Source organism: Hyla sarda, chromosome 7 (assembly GCF_029499605.1).
Source record: "Hyla sarda isolate aHylSar1 chromosome 7, aHylSar1.hap1, whole genome shotgun sequence".
Taxonomy (NCBI): domain Eukaryota; kingdom Metazoa; phylum Chordata; class Amphibia; order Anura; family Hylidae; genus Hyla; species Hyla sarda.
The window spans coordinates 142,614,108-142,630,805 of NC_079195.1; the positions used below are offsets into that span (position 1 = coordinate 142,614,108).

At 39.6% G+C, this 16,698-nt stretch overlaps 1 protein-coding gene across 3 annotated transcripts in view; it reads left to right on the forward strand.

Annotated features, from left to right (window-relative positions):
• The window catches only part of PARG (poly(ADP-ribose) glycohydrolase), a 173,886-nt gene extending 157,479 nt beyond the window's left edge, over positions 1 to 16,407 (forward strand). For all 3 annotated transcript variants that reach the window (XM_056530918.1, XM_056530917.1, XM_056530919.1), the window contains 2 exons: positions 14,516 to 14,644; positions 15,596 to 16,407. In XM_056530918.1, the coding sequence (XP_056386893.1) occupies positions 14,516 to 14,644; positions 15,596 to 15,708 (242 nt within the window). In that variant the 3' untranslated portion in view covers positions 15,709 to 16,407. The remainder of the gene's footprint in view (positions 1 to 14,515; positions 14,645 to 15,595) is intronic.
• The last annotated feature ends 291 nt before the right edge of the window (positions 16,408 to 16,698 follow it).

Genomic DNA, 16,698 nt, shown 5'->3' on the forward strand with positions numbered 1-16,698 from the left:
AGTTCCTTAATGAAGGAATCTCCAAATAACAATCCCTCATTAGAGGGGGCAGGTTCATTAGGAGCCAGGTGGGTGAGTTGGGGATCTAGCTTAAGTAAAATGGAACGTCTCCGTTCCGAAAATAGAGCTGAATTGGAGTTGCCAAAAAAGCAGAATGCCCTTTGAATCCAGCCGTGAAGGATATGAGAATCAATTGGAGTATTAGAGGCGAGGGCCTCCTCAGAGAGGTCCATAATTTTAGTTAAAGGGCCCAAAATATCAATTAGTTTATCCTGGCAGGACTTCAGTGAGCGGTCCAGGCCTTTTCTGGGATTATTCCCAGATTAAGATAAAAACTTTACTAGAGTAAGGTCAATATCGGGGGTCGTTGTGGTAATGTCAGGTAGGGTAGGTCTAGGGCATTCGGCCCTGAGCTTATTCCTGGCTTTTTTATCCATTGATTTATTAAAGCAGGATTGGATGTATTTGGCTACATTGGGATGTGGTACCCAATCTCCTGATCGTGGGTGAGAAATTTGACCCGGATAAAAATGTGTCCTCAGAGGTGTCATGTAATAAGGCATCTACATTATCAGAATCCGATATGTCCTCATAAAGAGAATCAGGTTTACTTCTGAAGGAGGGTTTCAATGTCCTTTTTGTGAAACTTCCTCACGAACTGAGGGTTTGGGGTGGGATGATTTACCACCTAATTTTTTGCCGCACTTATATTGCAGGCTGTCAGAATTTTTGTCAGCTTGACCCTTAATAAAAAACCTTTTTAGGTTTAGAAGATGTGGGCTCATCATGGCAATGATGCCTCTTCTTGTATACCTTACCCGATTTAAAACCTCTGGCCAAATGAGAGGATGAGTCCTCAGCTGACCAGAAAAGTTCAGAAGGCGTGGAAGGACCCTGGCGAGTGGGAATGGCCTGGGAGACTAATGTTACTGTCTTAGAGATGGACTCATGCAGAGAGGATATAGCACCTTTATTGGCCGAATGGACAGTTTTATTAACGGATTCAGAAACAATATTTAATACACGTGCTTGATAAAGGTATATAACCTCTGAAGAGGGAATAACATTTTCCTCAGTATTCATATTAAAGATTATGTGGGTAATATGAGAATAAATGTGAGGTAAATCTGAAAATGTTGTATAAATTATTTATATACGATATGCCAATATCAATTCATTTATATAAATTTATATGAGATATGCCAATATCAAATCAATAAACCCAATATAGTAGGTATAACTGTAATGAGCGTCAAAGGCATGATGTCCGATGGTGAGTAGATCTGTGAAGAGAAGAATGGGCGTGAAAAAGCAACTGAGAACCAGTTGCGCCGCAAATCTTGCGATGAACGAGAAGACACGGAGAAAAGACAGTAATGCGCATGCGCGAGAATCAAAGATGGCTAACGGGTGAAAAAGAAGTGCGCCAAAGGGAAGAAGAGGACGCGGAGTGTTAATGGATGGTCTCGGCGACTCCGGTAGCTGACGGTGAGAGCCGCGGAGACCAAGAGGGATGCGATTATCGGTAGGTATAACAGTACAAACAACAGTGGTAAGAGAATATCAGAAATATCGGGGGTACTCCGGTGAAAACCTTTTTTCTTTTAAATCAACTGGTGGCAGAAAGTTAAACATATTTGTAAATCACTTTAAAAAATCTTAATCCTTCCTTTACTTATTAGCTGCTGAATTCTACAGAGGAAATTCTTTTCTTTTTGCAATGCTCTCTGATGACATCACGAGCACAGTTCTCTCTGCTGACGTTATTATAATAATGCTTTATTTATTGTTGTCCTTAGTGGGATTTGAACCCAAGTCCCCAGCACCGCAAGGCAGCAGTGCTAACCACTGAGCCACCATGCTGCCCTTAGCATACATCTGCTATGCATGGTTGCTAAAATGGACAGAGATGTCAGCAGAGAGCACTGTGTTTGTGATGTCATCAGTGTTCCAAAAAGAAAGGAGTTTCCTCTGTAGCATTCAGCAGCTAATAAGTACTGGAAGGATTAAGATTTTTTAATAGAAGTAATTTACAAATATGTTTAACTTTCTGCCACCAGTTGATTTAAAAGAAAAAAGGTTTTCACCGGAGTACCCCTTTAAATAAAGAAGTAATAAGAAAAAAATTGGGAAAGAAGGGGAAATAACAAAAGGAAAATATATCAAGGAAAAAAGGGGGGATTTTATCGGTAAAAAGGGGGAAAGAAAAACGGAAATAGAAAAAGAAAAATATGAATTGACATAAGGGGTATATATAAAATCAATCTATAGCTATAGATATATATATGGAAATATAAACAATAGGTATGTAAATAGAAATATATAAATTAATGAATATATATATATATAGAATTTTTTTTATGTAAATAATGCAGAGAAAAAATTGAGAATACTTATCTTCAGCTGTGAGCAGCAAGAAAGAGGATTGACAGTTGGACTTTGCGGGTTTTATGACCTATGATCTAGACTGATTGGTTGTTAGGCTGCTTTCACACCATGAAAAGTACTCGTTATATAACGGCCGTTATAAAATAGCCAGCGATCGCGGTGTTAAACAACTATTAGAAAATCCCTAACGGACGTTAGAAAATCCCATTATAGTCTATGGGATTTTTCTAATAGCTGTTTTAACCCGCTATTTTCTGACAGGCGATTGAACGGAAGAAATAGTGCATGCACTATTTCTCCCGTAACTATCTTCCGTTACAAAATAACGTCCGTTATTAATAACGGGCGATAACTAGTTAAAACGGCTATTAGAAAAATCCCAGAGACTATAATGGGATTTTCTAACGTCCGTTAGGGACTTTTTTGTGGCCGTTTAACCCCGCCATCGCCCGCTGTTATATAACGGGTACTTTTGATAGTGTGAAAGCAGCCTTACTGGACTGCCATACGTTTGGTTACCCTAAAGTTTTCTTCACTTTTTTTCTGTATTTTAACCCCTTAAGGACCAAGGACGTATGAGTACGTCCTTGGTCCCGCTCCCGTGATATAACGCGGGGTCCCACGGTGACCCCGCATCATATCGCGGCGGGCCTGGCGTCATAGTCAAGCCGGGACCCGCCGCTAATAGCGCGAGGCACTGATCGCGGTGCCACGCGCTATTAACCCTTTAGCCGTGCGCTCAAAGCTGAGCCACGTGGCTAAAAGTGAAAGTAAAAATTGCCGGTTAGCTCAGGGAGCTGTTCGGGATCGCCGCGGTGAAATGTCTCTTACCTTCCTTCCTGCAGTCCGATCGCCGATTGAATGCTTCAAGCCTGAGATCCAGGCTTGAGCAATCCATCACCGAAAACCCTGATTAATGCATCCCTATGGAGATGCATTGAACACTGTTAAAGATCAGTAAATGAAATGTTATAGCCCCCTATGGGGGCAATAATATTGCAAAAGAAAAGTGTAAAAAAATCATTAACCCTTTGAATTATCCCTTCCCCTAATAAAAGTTTGAATCCCCCGGCATTTCCAATAATAAAAAAAAACAGTGTAAATAAAAATAAACATGTGGTATCGCCGCGTGCAGAAATGTCCGAATTAAAAAAATATACCACTAATTAAACCGCACGGTCAATGGCGTACGCGCAAAAAAATTCCAAAGTCCAAAATAGCGTATTTTTGGTCACTTTTTATATCATGAAAAGATGAATAAAAAGCTATCAAAAAGTCAGATCAATGCAAAAATGGTACCGACAAAAACTTCAGATCGCGGCACAAAAAATGAACGCTCCTAGCGCCCTGAACACGGAAAAATAAAAAAGTTAATGGGGTCAGAAGATGACAATTTTATACGTATAAATTTTCCTGCATGTAGTTATGCTTTTTTTCTGAAGTAATACGAAATCAAACCTATACAAGTAGGGTATCATTTTAACCGTATGGACCTAGAGAATAGAGATAAGGTGTCATTTTTACCAAAAAAATTTACTAAGTAGAAACTGAAGCCCCCAAAAGTTACAAAATGGCTGTATTGTTTTCAATTTTGTCGCACAATGATTTTTTTCCCCGTTTCGCCGTAGATTTTTGGGTAAAATGACTGATATAATTACAAAGTAGAATTGGTGGCGCAAAAAATAAGCCATAATACAGATTTTTAGGTGCAAAATTTTAAGAGTTATGATTTTTTAAAGGTAAGGAGGAAAAAACGAAAGAGCAAAAAAACGAAAAACGCACGGTCCTTAAGGGGTTAACCCTCGCTGCTGTGAGGTATATTGAAAGAAAGAAAAGCATAATATGAACCTCCGTCTTTTAATAAAATTCTGTAATATTGAACCATTACACAAGCAAATCTTGACTTTCCACTGTGTGGCAGTTTGTTATTGATTTTGCCTGTGCTGAGGAAAAGTCGACCATTGGGTCTTATTGGGGCCTACAGGAAAATAAATATCTATAAAGCCTCTCAGGATGTCTTCACATATTGCATATTTTTTTCTTTGCAGCTTTGTCTTGGAAAATACATAGAAGGAAATTCTTTATAATTATAGAGAATGTATAGAGAATCTGTTGGATAGTTTCACATACTTTAACTCATCACAGCACCAGGTAGAGGTTAAAATCCCCTTAACAGGCATGCATGTGCCCACAGGTGCCCAGTATTTCCATCTCTTATTGCTTCTTTTCTTCTCTTTCTGCATTTGATTGATAGCCTGGGTGCTGCTTGGGATGGAAATTATGTGCTCATAAGCAGAACCTAAGTAAGGTATGACATTGAGACAAAGCTTAGGCATATTAACATCCAGCAGATTTGTGATTATTACTGTTTAAATTGACTGATTGTCAAAATGCCCATTGCTGTTCCATTCAAACTCTACAGGACTGCCAAAGATGGCCAAGTAAAGGAATGGGCTCTGCTATCTTTATTCCTTAGAGTCCCATAATGTTTAAATGAAGCTGCAGTGTGCATATTCCACTGCCACATCATTCATATGGGAACTTTGGATCCGCATTCTCATGACCAGTTGGGTGCCAGTAGTCAGATCCACACCAATCAGATACTTGTCTATCATGTGAATAGCTGATAAGTTGGCATTTTTGGGATAGTAAATAGTCAGCTGAACATGTCAGCTGTCTAAACTGTATGGGGGCCTGTCTACTTTCCCCCGACAAATGATGTTGGGGAAGACAAAGGTCAGGCGTGTTGGATTTCAACTGCCCTGCCCTTTGGTTCTTAGGGAGATAAGCTGAAGCCAAAGCTGTTTTGCAATGGCCCTTTCTTGTACATATTGCTACCATGATGGCACCACTGGAGAGATTGCCTGATGACCCTACAATAGCAACTTTTAAATAACCCTTCTCCAGATTAACCTCTGTGTTTCTTTGCAGGAACAAGACACAGAGAGATCTCTAAGGATCTTGTTCTGGTGAGGGATCCTGCGGGGGTGGGGGCATAGTTGTGAACTCACCAGTCTGGGGTCAGGCACCTTTCCCCCCCCCCCTCTTTGGACCATGTCAGGTGTCCTTATACCAGCCCCCTGGCCTTTTCCCCTCTATCTGTTGTGGCTTCTGGCTTTATGCAATGTGGTTGGCTCTGCATGGTTATCCTCTAGAGTCAGGCACCAGGACTGTGGATCCATAGGCCATAATGATACTGGAACATCCAGTATACGCAGCCACTATTGTAAGGTGCTGGAACACAAGAGTTGCACCGGATGTGTATGGATCTAAAAAAAAGTGTACTTTCGCACCGTACACCCAGACCATTACAAATTCCTTGATATTCAGATGGGAGAACAGGTTCTTCGCTTCTAATTTGTTGCTTTCCCATTTGATCTGTCCTCTGCTGCCATGATTTTTACAAAGATCATGGCGAAAGTGGTGGCATTTCTGAGATTAGATATGGGATAACAATAACTCCATCCAGACTATTCAGTACTTGGTTTTTGAAACATCAGACCTTGTGACATCTCAAGAAAAAAGATTCTTTGGTGAAATGTCAAATTCAAGTCAGATGGATTTTCTTTTTCAGGAAAACATACTATTTTAGGAAAGACTTATCCATCCTAGCAATAATGACATCATGTATCTCCCAGTTTTCTGGAGCCAGTTCCACTTTCGCTCTCTTCAACTTCAAATTTTTAAGTGGTGGGACTGATCTTCTCTCTCAATAGAAAGCACTCTATATCTCACATTTATCTTAATATATTAAATAAATACAATGATGTGGATATTCACATCCAGATCCAAATATTCCTCACATTACTTATATCATGGATTTTCTACAGGATGGTTTAGAAAAGAGACTTTCTGTCAGTACCCAGGAGCCTAACTATAGGGGAGCCTAAGGAGGACCAAAGGCACCTCTGCCTCATAAGAAAACACCAGTATTATCAAGGCCACACAATAGCTATGGGGCCCCGTTAAAGATTTTGCATTGGGGCCCAAAGCTGCAAGTTATGCCTCTGCCAGTACCTTAAAGCGTTCCTGTCAGATGCCGAAAAACAAAACAAAAAAAAAACATACATAAATATTACTCAGTACCTGATTCTGGCCATGTACATCTAATTTCTATGCAACTATCACCTATATTTATTATAAAAAAAATACCTCTTTTCAATGGCTCACAGTGTTAGAAATCCTCTCAGAGGAAGGGGGCGTGTCCCTCCCTTGTGGTGGTGGGAGGTGATTGGTGAATCTTCTCATGCAGCCTTGTCCATGAGTAATCTCTTGTCCATGTTTCATGGACAAGACTGATGCTGCTGCAAGACTGGTTGGTGTTCTAGAAGGTATGGGGACCCATAGTGGTGGGATTTTTAGGAGAATTTTAACCATCCATATTACAAAAGGTATTTAATGTTAATCTGTAGCAACATATAAAACATTTTTGAATCTGAGATTACCCATTTAAAGGTCCAGGTAGCAGCTATAATTCTCAGCATCATTTGTTTAAAAGATTATTTTCAGGACTTTGCAAGGGATCTCAACTGGGTCTTGACAAGACTTACTCAGAAACCTTTGATCCCTTAAATAAGACCTCCATCTGCCCGTACAATAAGTGAACTGCATGCTCTTTCTATCCAACAACTGTATTTTACCATCCTTAAAGATAGATTCATTTTCAAACTTATTCCAGCCTTTTCACCAAAGGTTGTATCAGATTTTCACAGATCTCTGGGTATTATTTGTATCGCTTTCTGTTCTAATCCTTCCAATATCAATGAGAGATCCTTTCATTCATTGCATGTCAGAAGAGCATTTCTCTTCTACATTGAAGTCACCAAGCCATGGTAAAAGGACACCAACCTACTTCTTCAGTTTCACAAGCCAAACAAAAGTAAGGAAAGCAGTCAAAAGCTCCGTTGTAAGGTGGTTCAAGTTGGTGATTGGTAAAGCCTATAAAATCTTGGTCAATTCCTGCACTCGAAGGCTTACTCTGCCTGTGCAATGGCTACCTCCTGGACTGAAAGATCATCTGCCTTAGCAGGGCAGCCACCTGGTTTACGTTACACACCACCTTCAGACATTATAAACTGAATGTGGCAGCATGTTAGAAACTGGCTTTTAGACACAAAGTTTTACAGGCTATTGTCCCACCCTAGTTCTTCATTTGGTATTTCTCCAAGGGTGCTGCCATGGAGGGTGATATATAAAGAAAGAATTACTGATAATTTCGTTTTCATGAGCCCCCACATGATAGCACCCTTATATTTCCCTCCCTTATTTTGTCTTGTGTGTGCAGTTATTTGTAACCACAGAAGTGAATCTGGAACAGTTTTAACCTTTCAGTGTTCCTGTTGCTTTGCAGGATCATAGGGCAATCTCTGTAGTGGTGCTGTCATGGCAGGCTCATGAAAACTAAGTTATTGATAGGTCATAATCCTATCATACTCCATTTACTATACATAAACATTTTTTTTACATATTTAAGACTTCAAAACAATCAAAAGGGGTACAGAATGCAAAAAACTGGAAATGGGAGTCAAGAAAGTAAGCACAGAGGACTACCCCAAGTAGTCTTGTCCAGACACATTGATAATATCTAACAGCAGAAATGAAACTACGGTACGTGAAAAAAAAGTATCACGGAAATACACAAGAAAAATAAAATGTTATGTGAATCAAAACCAGTCTGTTAACATCGGCAGATCGACAGATTTACTGAATTACCTAGCAAGCAGGGAACACACCAATCCTCTTTTTTCAGATCCTTCAATCTGTCCAAAGACCTTCAACCAGAAGTACCACAAGACCAGGCACTCCAACCAAACATGAAAAATGGTATATTATGATACATAATAATGGTGTCTGGCCGGTCCGAGTAGCACCTTCAGGACTTATTTGTAACTGCAAGGAAAACTTGTGCAAAAGCTAGGTGACTCTACCACCTGGAGACAATCGTAAAATTTGTCTCCTACTATTTATGTTTTTTTTTTATTACGTCTTGTATCGCCGCAGGGTTCTATGGTGATCTTCGTTTGGTTGAGTAGAATCCTTAGGTAACCATATTGCTGGGTTAAAAACATAGGCTGCATTGTATAATGCAGAAGTATTTATTCTTTAAACATAAGTTGAGTTTTAATTGTTATTTTTATTCATAATAATACTGTCATATTTAATAAGTTGGAAAAACTATTTGATATTTATTCCTAAAATTTTCAGCATACAGATGTTAAGTGTAATTGCAGATTCTGTTTTATGAAGTCTTTATTTTAGCATTTCACAATGTTATAGTCTAATCTGATCAAGATAAATTGTAGACAAACCTTTCCCGCCCATTCATATGGAGTTCATTATAATTGGCAATAAAATGAAGGTGATGAAGCTTGGCTAAATGATTACCTGATTTAAATAGAGCCTTTCACCCAGTGTTTATGGCGATCATGACATATCAATCTCGCTGATGATGAGATGCCATTTATCTAAATCCTAAACAGTTACAAATAGAAAAAATTCTTTGTCGTCCTAACAATATCTGTGATAAATGATATGTCATTTGCACAACTGCACAGTACATGGACCTAATTCCATAAGTGGTGCTATTCAAGCCATTTATGAGGCGTTTCAAAGTAAAACATAGCTGTTTGTAAGAGGGGTGCCTGTCAGATTTATGCTACCCAAACCATAAGTAATATGAAATACCATTAACAGACTCCCTTCAGACCCTTTCCAACATGCAATGTACATGTATGGCATATGTGGGGTGGGGAATGTATGAAGCATGTTCAGGAGAGGAGCAGCTTGATATCAAGTGGGTGCCTGTTGCTACCTTCTGTTATTGACTGTCACTTGAGATCACCACGATGCCAGTCAATAAACTTACTAGATGCCAGGATTAATAGCGACCGCAACATCTAGATAGTAGGGGGAAGTCCTGTTGGCACTGCTAAAACACTAGTCTTTATTGTATTCTATAAAATCAATGTACATGTAAGACCTCACACCACATTGCTTCACAAACGTCAGACTAGTCGGACATGTTTTGAGCGCATGCAGCAGATAGGGGATACATTTGTTAGCATTGGACATCATCTTTAAATGCGTCCCAGACCAACCGGCCCTGTGAACAGTCCAGCCTATTGGTGAAATGCCATAAGGCACTTCATGTTGCAATAATGCTCTATGTAGATGATACTGAAAGGCCTTTTTAGGCTCATTCTGCCTTTTTAAGGTTATGTGGAAAACAAGAACTACCTTTTTTGAATATGTTTAACATATATAAAGGAACACAAAATACACATGAAAAGCTCTGACACAATAAGATGGGCACAATAATGTTTTCCTACAAATACATTTTCTACTCCGGGCTGTAAATCATCTTTCTCAGAGGAAGGAAACCGATGATTGATTTGCCCTTCAGGTAAAAGCTGTTCAACAAGCCGTCCCGGGGAAGTTGTATCGAGATGATTATAGAATGCAGTGACACCTTGTAGAACGTGGCTCAAACTAACGAAGTGTAGACAAAACAAATCAAGTTGTGGGATGTGATTTCACTGCAGCCTTGATCCAGGGTTTCTGCTTTTATAAGAGCCAACACAGTGGCTTGTTATATCTGAGTATTTTAGTTTTTTTTTTTAATGATTTACTTCATGCCCATTTCATCTGATCTTAAAAAATGTATTTGCAATACTTGGAAGAAATACTTGAAAAATGTTTTTTATTTTAAAATCTTCTTTTCTTTAAGATATTTACAGTTATAGAATTGACTCCTGTCAACCTCTCTAAATTGGTCCCTCTAGTGGTCCCTCAAGTTACAAGATTATTTGGTTCCAGGAAGACCATTGCATGTTATAATCATTGGATGTTGAGACCATTGCTCTTTGGAAATCTAGTAATTGTTCCTAAAGTCACCAAAATGCCATCTAAAAATAGGAAAAAGTGAGGATTAAAGCATACCCGTCAGATCCAACAAAAACATTTTTTTTTAATGTATCACTCAGTACCTAATCCTGACCATGTACATATAATTTTTGTGTCTAGCACCTTTATTTATTTTTTTATTACACTTTTAATTTAGCTCACTAGTCTGAATTCCTCTCAATTGGAGCGGGCGTGGCCTCACTGTGCAGGTCTCCGCCCCCTCCCTCAGTATGCTGTCTGCTCACATCTCCCCTAGCATTAGCAAAACTACAACTCCCAGCTTGTCCTCACTGACAGTAGCGGGACACAAGCTGACAGTGGGAGGATTTTTCCTCGACTCACAGCCCTGCACTCACAGCTGTCAATCAAGGAAGTGTGTCCATGACATAGGTGATGACGCATGGACACAGCAGGACTAGTATGTGTCCAAGCAGGCAAGGGGGCAGTTGTTTGACTGGCTTTTTCAATATGAAATACTGAAAATTTTCTAATGAAAGCAATTGCAAAACCTATGGGTTTTGCATGCTTTACAACATATCAAAAGTGTTTGTATCTGACAGAGACCATTTAAATAAAATAAAAAACTAAGTAGATAACGAATACAGATAAAGCAAGTTTTTACATATAAAATAAAGGAAGATCCAAAGGAGCAGCTAACCCTTGCACAGGTAAAGAGTAGTACAGAACAGTAGTACCTCCCTGTACTGTAGGGTGGTGCTATCAGACAGCCAGTCAGTACATAGACTTAAGTAATACAGGTGTTTTACATGTAAAATGTTAGTTCTCCCAGCCATTGATACGTTTCGCAGATCTGGACTGCCCATGTATGTTGCGTATGGTTTTAAGCTACAATGGTCCAGAAAAGACCATTGTATGTTCAAAATATTGAAACTGAGGGGCCATTGTGATAATAACTTTTTTTTATTTAGCATCTTCTACCATTCAGTGTGATATACAGGTGAAACTCGAAAAATTTGAATATTTTGCAAAGTTAATTTATTTTAGTAATGCAACTTAAGGGTTCGTTCACACATACGTAGATTTGATGCACCGGATTTGCTGCTGCAGATTTCAATGTAAACTAAGAAGGAGATTTATGATTCTTTTCAAACGTATGGTTTTTATATAACAATTTTTTTTAACTTACTTTTGCTTACATGCAACCTATTTATGAAATGGTCGCACAACCTTGATAAATAAATCGCATGTAAGCAAAACCCGGCAAACCTGCTTACAAAAGCATTTTTTCAAGCAGAAAAGTTTCCCCTTATTTTAATAGCCAAAGTTCTTTATCTACCCTTTATTACCAGTAGCGTTGCTAGAGAGTGACAGGGAGGGGGGGGCGTACCACATCAGGTGACACCCTGACTGGCCTGCCTGGCACTAAATAGCTCCACTCCAACTATCCCACAACAACCCATCCACCCTCCTCAGAAATTAAAAAATATTAAAAACATACTATGCTGCACCATTAATATATCCGTACTCTGGAGGCTTTTTTGTTTAATTATGAGACCGGATTTTGTGATGTTGGTGGGCGGAGTCTTGCATCGCTGCGCTGAGGCCAGAGTTTATGCCAGGAAGAAAGACAGCGCAGCACCAACAGGCACGTAAACAATAGTGTCGCCACAAAAAATAAAAAAAACGTCTCGGTACGTTACCCACCCTAAAATGTGCATGAAGCTGTATTACTATGGATGTTTCTTTTATTTTTTTCTTTTATTTTTTTTTTAGTGCCACATATAGGTTATTTACGTAGTCTGTAAAAATTCTTACACAATTATTTTGTGCCTTATTCTATTTTAACACCGCATTCATTTACAAATTTTGTGGGTACGCCAGCATGTACGTGTCCTAAAATGTACAAGGTGTGCAGTGTGTATTTTCAACCTTAAAATTAATACATATTACATATATAATAAAAAAAAAATCTATAATTAACATTAGTGTAGTAGCTTTGTTTCATAATGGAGAACAAGAACAGTTGTTATAGTGGGTGTTAATTTCTTTTTATGCGGACATATGCACTTTCTGTAAGCCAGGTTGGACCTGGAATACATATGCGACTTTTATATGGAGATGAGACTTTTTTTCTTCATAAATAGCGACTATCACATTTGATAAATACATGACCACTGCAAAGTAAGAAAAAAAAAATTACGTGAGCAGATTTCAGAAATGTGCTTTGGAATAAGCAAAAATCGAAAAGTTGCAGCATGTATACAAAAGTCATACGTGCGACTTTTATATGCAAAAAAATCGACTACAGAGCTTGATAAATCTACTGTTTTAAATGACTGAGCACAGCTTCAAATCGGCAGTTACAAATCTTCCACATCAACTCTGCTCAGGATCCTGTACGTGTGAATGCACCCTAAAAGGTGAAACTAATATGTGAGAGAGACTCATTACATGAAAAGCAAGATTGTTCAAGCCGTGATTTGTCATAATTGTGATGATTATATCTTACAGCTCATGAAAACCCGATAGGGGCTATAACATGCAGTACATTGATTGCCAGCACTGTTCAATGCAAAGCAAAGTTCATTACATTGATCATTGTTATCGGCGGTCAATTGCTCAATTCTGGATCTCAGGCTTGGAGCAATCAATCACTGATCGGACGCGTCAGAGGCAGGTAACGGACCCTCTGCTCTCGTCCTAGCTGATCTGGACACCATGGTTTCACTGTGGTGGTCCCGATCAGCCCGACTGAGCTGCCGGGAATGCTGTTTTTTTTTTTTTTTTTACAGTTTCGACGCAGTGATCAACTTTGAATGCCACTTCTAAAGGGTTAATAGCACCCATCACCGCGACCAGTGATGTGCACTATTAGTCCCTGTTACCGTTAGATGCTGGGACATACCCGATATGAAACAGGGGGTCTCCGCTTGACCCTGTGTTAGATCATGGGAGCGGGACCAGGACGTACCAGTATGCCCGGAGTCCCCAAGAAGTTAAGTTCAGGGTCAACGCATCCATCTACCAGGAGATTTTGGAGCACTTCATGCTTCCTTTCCTTTTAAAGTTGCATTAATGAAACACTATGGACTTTTGCACGATATTCAAATTTTTGGAGTTTCTCCTGTATTGCAATGCTATTTTACATTTTTTTGGGGTCAGGCGCTAACCTTACTCTAATGTTGGACAGGTGATGATTATTTTATGGTCTGTCCATTATAGGTAAACAAAGACCATTGGTGGACTTTATTATTTTATATACTGTATGTACTTAAAGGGGTACTCCACTGGCCAGCATTCGGAACTAAATGTTCTGAATATTGTTTTCGGGCTGCGGGGGTCGGCCTCGCCCCTTGTAATGTCATGGTCACGCCCCTTCAATGCAAGTCAGTGGGAGGGGGCGTGACGACTGTCACGCCCCCTCCCATAGACTTGAATTGAGGGGCATGGCCGTGATGTCACGAGGTGCGTGGCTGACCCCCGCAGCGCGAAAACAGAGTGGAGTACCCCTTTTAATAACGCAACACTTTTCCTCTGTTACTGGGACTGCACATTCCTATTTCCTTGACTGTTATCACTGTTAGAGCAGTGCTGGTTCTACTTAGACTCAGCAGGTTCCCCCTACTGTGGGCATCCCAGTGATCACATGACATCCAGGACAGTGGATGCAGTAGTGCATCCTTTAATTGCATTGGTGTGGATTTACTACACTATTATTGAGTTGAAAGATGGAGGTTCCCCTTTGAGGGTCCTCATCATTTTGCCGTATTGGAGATCAGTTTTAAGGACAGTCTCATTCTGGGGACCTAAGCTCTCCCAAATTACACAGACAACCTATAGACCCAAGTGGTTACTGTGTAATGCTTAATTTTTCCTTGGTGGTACAGCACATTTACTGCCAGGTTACCTGATAGATTGTAGCTGCACACAGGGGTCGCAGAAGGGTAGGGATTGTTCAAATAAGCTGATTTTCAGCACACTCGCTGATTATATTTCAAGTGGCCATGTGCTTTGGGTGAGCACTTTGGCCCCTTTTTGTTTTTAATGAATCGATACTCCTGCATACTGTACACTCAACTAGTGGATGTGCTGCGTATTGCAGCTGTGTCCCATTCAAAAGAGGCTCTGTTTTCAGAAATTCTATTGGACTACAATGATTAGAGAGTCCAAAATGAAGGGCCTTTTTCTGAAGCTTCTCCCTGAAACAAACTAGATCTATTAACTGTAATGTATAGATTGATAAGTTTTGTTTTTTACTTAACAGCCTTAATTCAGCTTCTGGCAGCTGCAGAGACTGGACGAGATGTTGTCTACTTCACTTTCGGTGACAAGGAGTTAATGCACGAGGTTCACAAAATGCACAGCTTCCTTGTTGAGAACAATAAAACCGTTGGTAAGTACTTCTTATACTGACCATTTACAAGAGTGTTTTTATTTAATAAAGCGATGGCATATGGCTGGATATATTCTGTCACTTTATGGTTGGACTCTTACCGATCCTGAGAATGAAGGAGCTATATAGTGCTGGTGTGATGCTTCTTTCACTTCTTTTCCCTGTGCAGCGATGCTCCCGGTAACCTGGCTGTGCAGGGAACAGTAGTCGGTCCCTTTCAAATGCTGTACTGTCCTGCACAGCAACTTTTATGGTGTGCCACTGTGCAGAAAAAAACAGTATGGGGGAGATTTATCAAAACCTGTCCAGAGGAAAAGTTGCCTAGTGCCCATAGCAACCAATCAGCTTGCTTCTTCTACTTTTAACAAAGCCTCTGCAAAATGAAAGAAGCGTTCTGATTGGTTGCTATGGGCAACTGGGCAACTTTTCTCCTGGACAGGTTTTGAAAAATCTCCCACTATATGGGCTACAGTGCTACAAGAGCATCATGCCAACTTCGTTTCCGTGTGTGTAGATGCAGTAACTGGCATGTTTGAAGTAATTCTTCAAGAAAATTTAACAAAAAGCTATTAGCAAGGAATACAACCGCCCAGCCTCAGAGCTTCACCCGGACATGTTTTTTTGCAGGCCACTCTTTTAACAGGCCTGTATACTAATGTTCTGTACAGTGGTTGACCTACTAAGGAATCAAATAGGAAATGCCCCATTGCATGTACAGACTTTACTATGAGTGTAGAAGTGGCATCTAGAAGACAGCAGTCCATCCCCTCACTAGCAGGAACCTTGAGAGATTTTAGGGGCTGCATTTTAAGCTCTTGTCTATAGAATCACAGCCAAGTATCACAACAGTAATACATTTGATGGGTACCTGCACTGAGCTGATTTTTGGTGATGTGTCTGTATTATTTGGTTATGTTTTAACCATGCTGGTGTTATGATTTGCTTTTGCAGGTGACATTTACAAGCTGCTGCATAACTATTACATAGAAGTATGCAAGAACTGCTTTACGCCAAGACCAGAGACAAAGCTGTATACATTTATTTACAACACCTTGCAATCCTGAGATATGGTGGCAAAAGACTCTTTCAGCAAAATCATTGCTTTGCTCTCTTCCACTACAATAACCTGTTTGAACTGCTGGGTGTAATATACGGACTAGTATAACCAGTGTATATAACAACGCAATTTTAGTCTTCTGTGCTTTTTGACACAAAATCCTTTTAGGGCTGTGTTTCTATTTGTTAAGTTTTTAAGACGTGTTATGCTTGATTGGAAGATTTATTCCATTGATTTTTCTTATTTGAAATTTCATAATTATTTTATTAGATTCTTACAATACATTATTGTGCTATGCCAACCACTGGATGTCCATATTATATGTGTGATTGTAGAAACTGACACTGCTTCATCCATTTGATAATGCTACAGTGGGTTAAGATCTGGGTTTTCTAGTCCTGAACGGACGGTTTAAGGATGGCAGCTGTGTGTTTTAACCACTCCCCAAATCTTTGTTGGCTGCTAATATCGTGGGAGTGGTACCTCACCAGTAGTGCCTCAGGACTTCTTCCTTTCTGTACAATCTTCTGGATAGACCGGTGCAGCACTACAGTGCACATGGCTAACCTCTCAAGTGCAAGAATTTACAACATTCACCTGGGAAGCAAATTACGGTTGGAACTGCACATGTTGTTGAGTTTAATGAAAACAGAATATTGCAGTTGATTCCAAGTAATCAGTCTTGACAATTAATAAAACATAAGAAGAACAATACAGAGTCTGTGTTTATTTGGGTTGGAAAGATCTGAAAAGTGCATACAAATGGGGTCTTATTGAATAATATGTCCAGAAGGTGCTTGTGTACTGTTTCATGCATAAAACTGAATATTCAGACAACAGATTACTATTAAGTAACCTAGACACAGGAGAGGATTTGGGACGTTCTAGTGGATAATAAGATGAAATGTAGTAAACCATGCTAGGCTTCGGAGATAGTAGGGTGCTGTGAGTGTAGATTTACATCATGAAAACCTAGTTTTACCCTTATATAAATCTC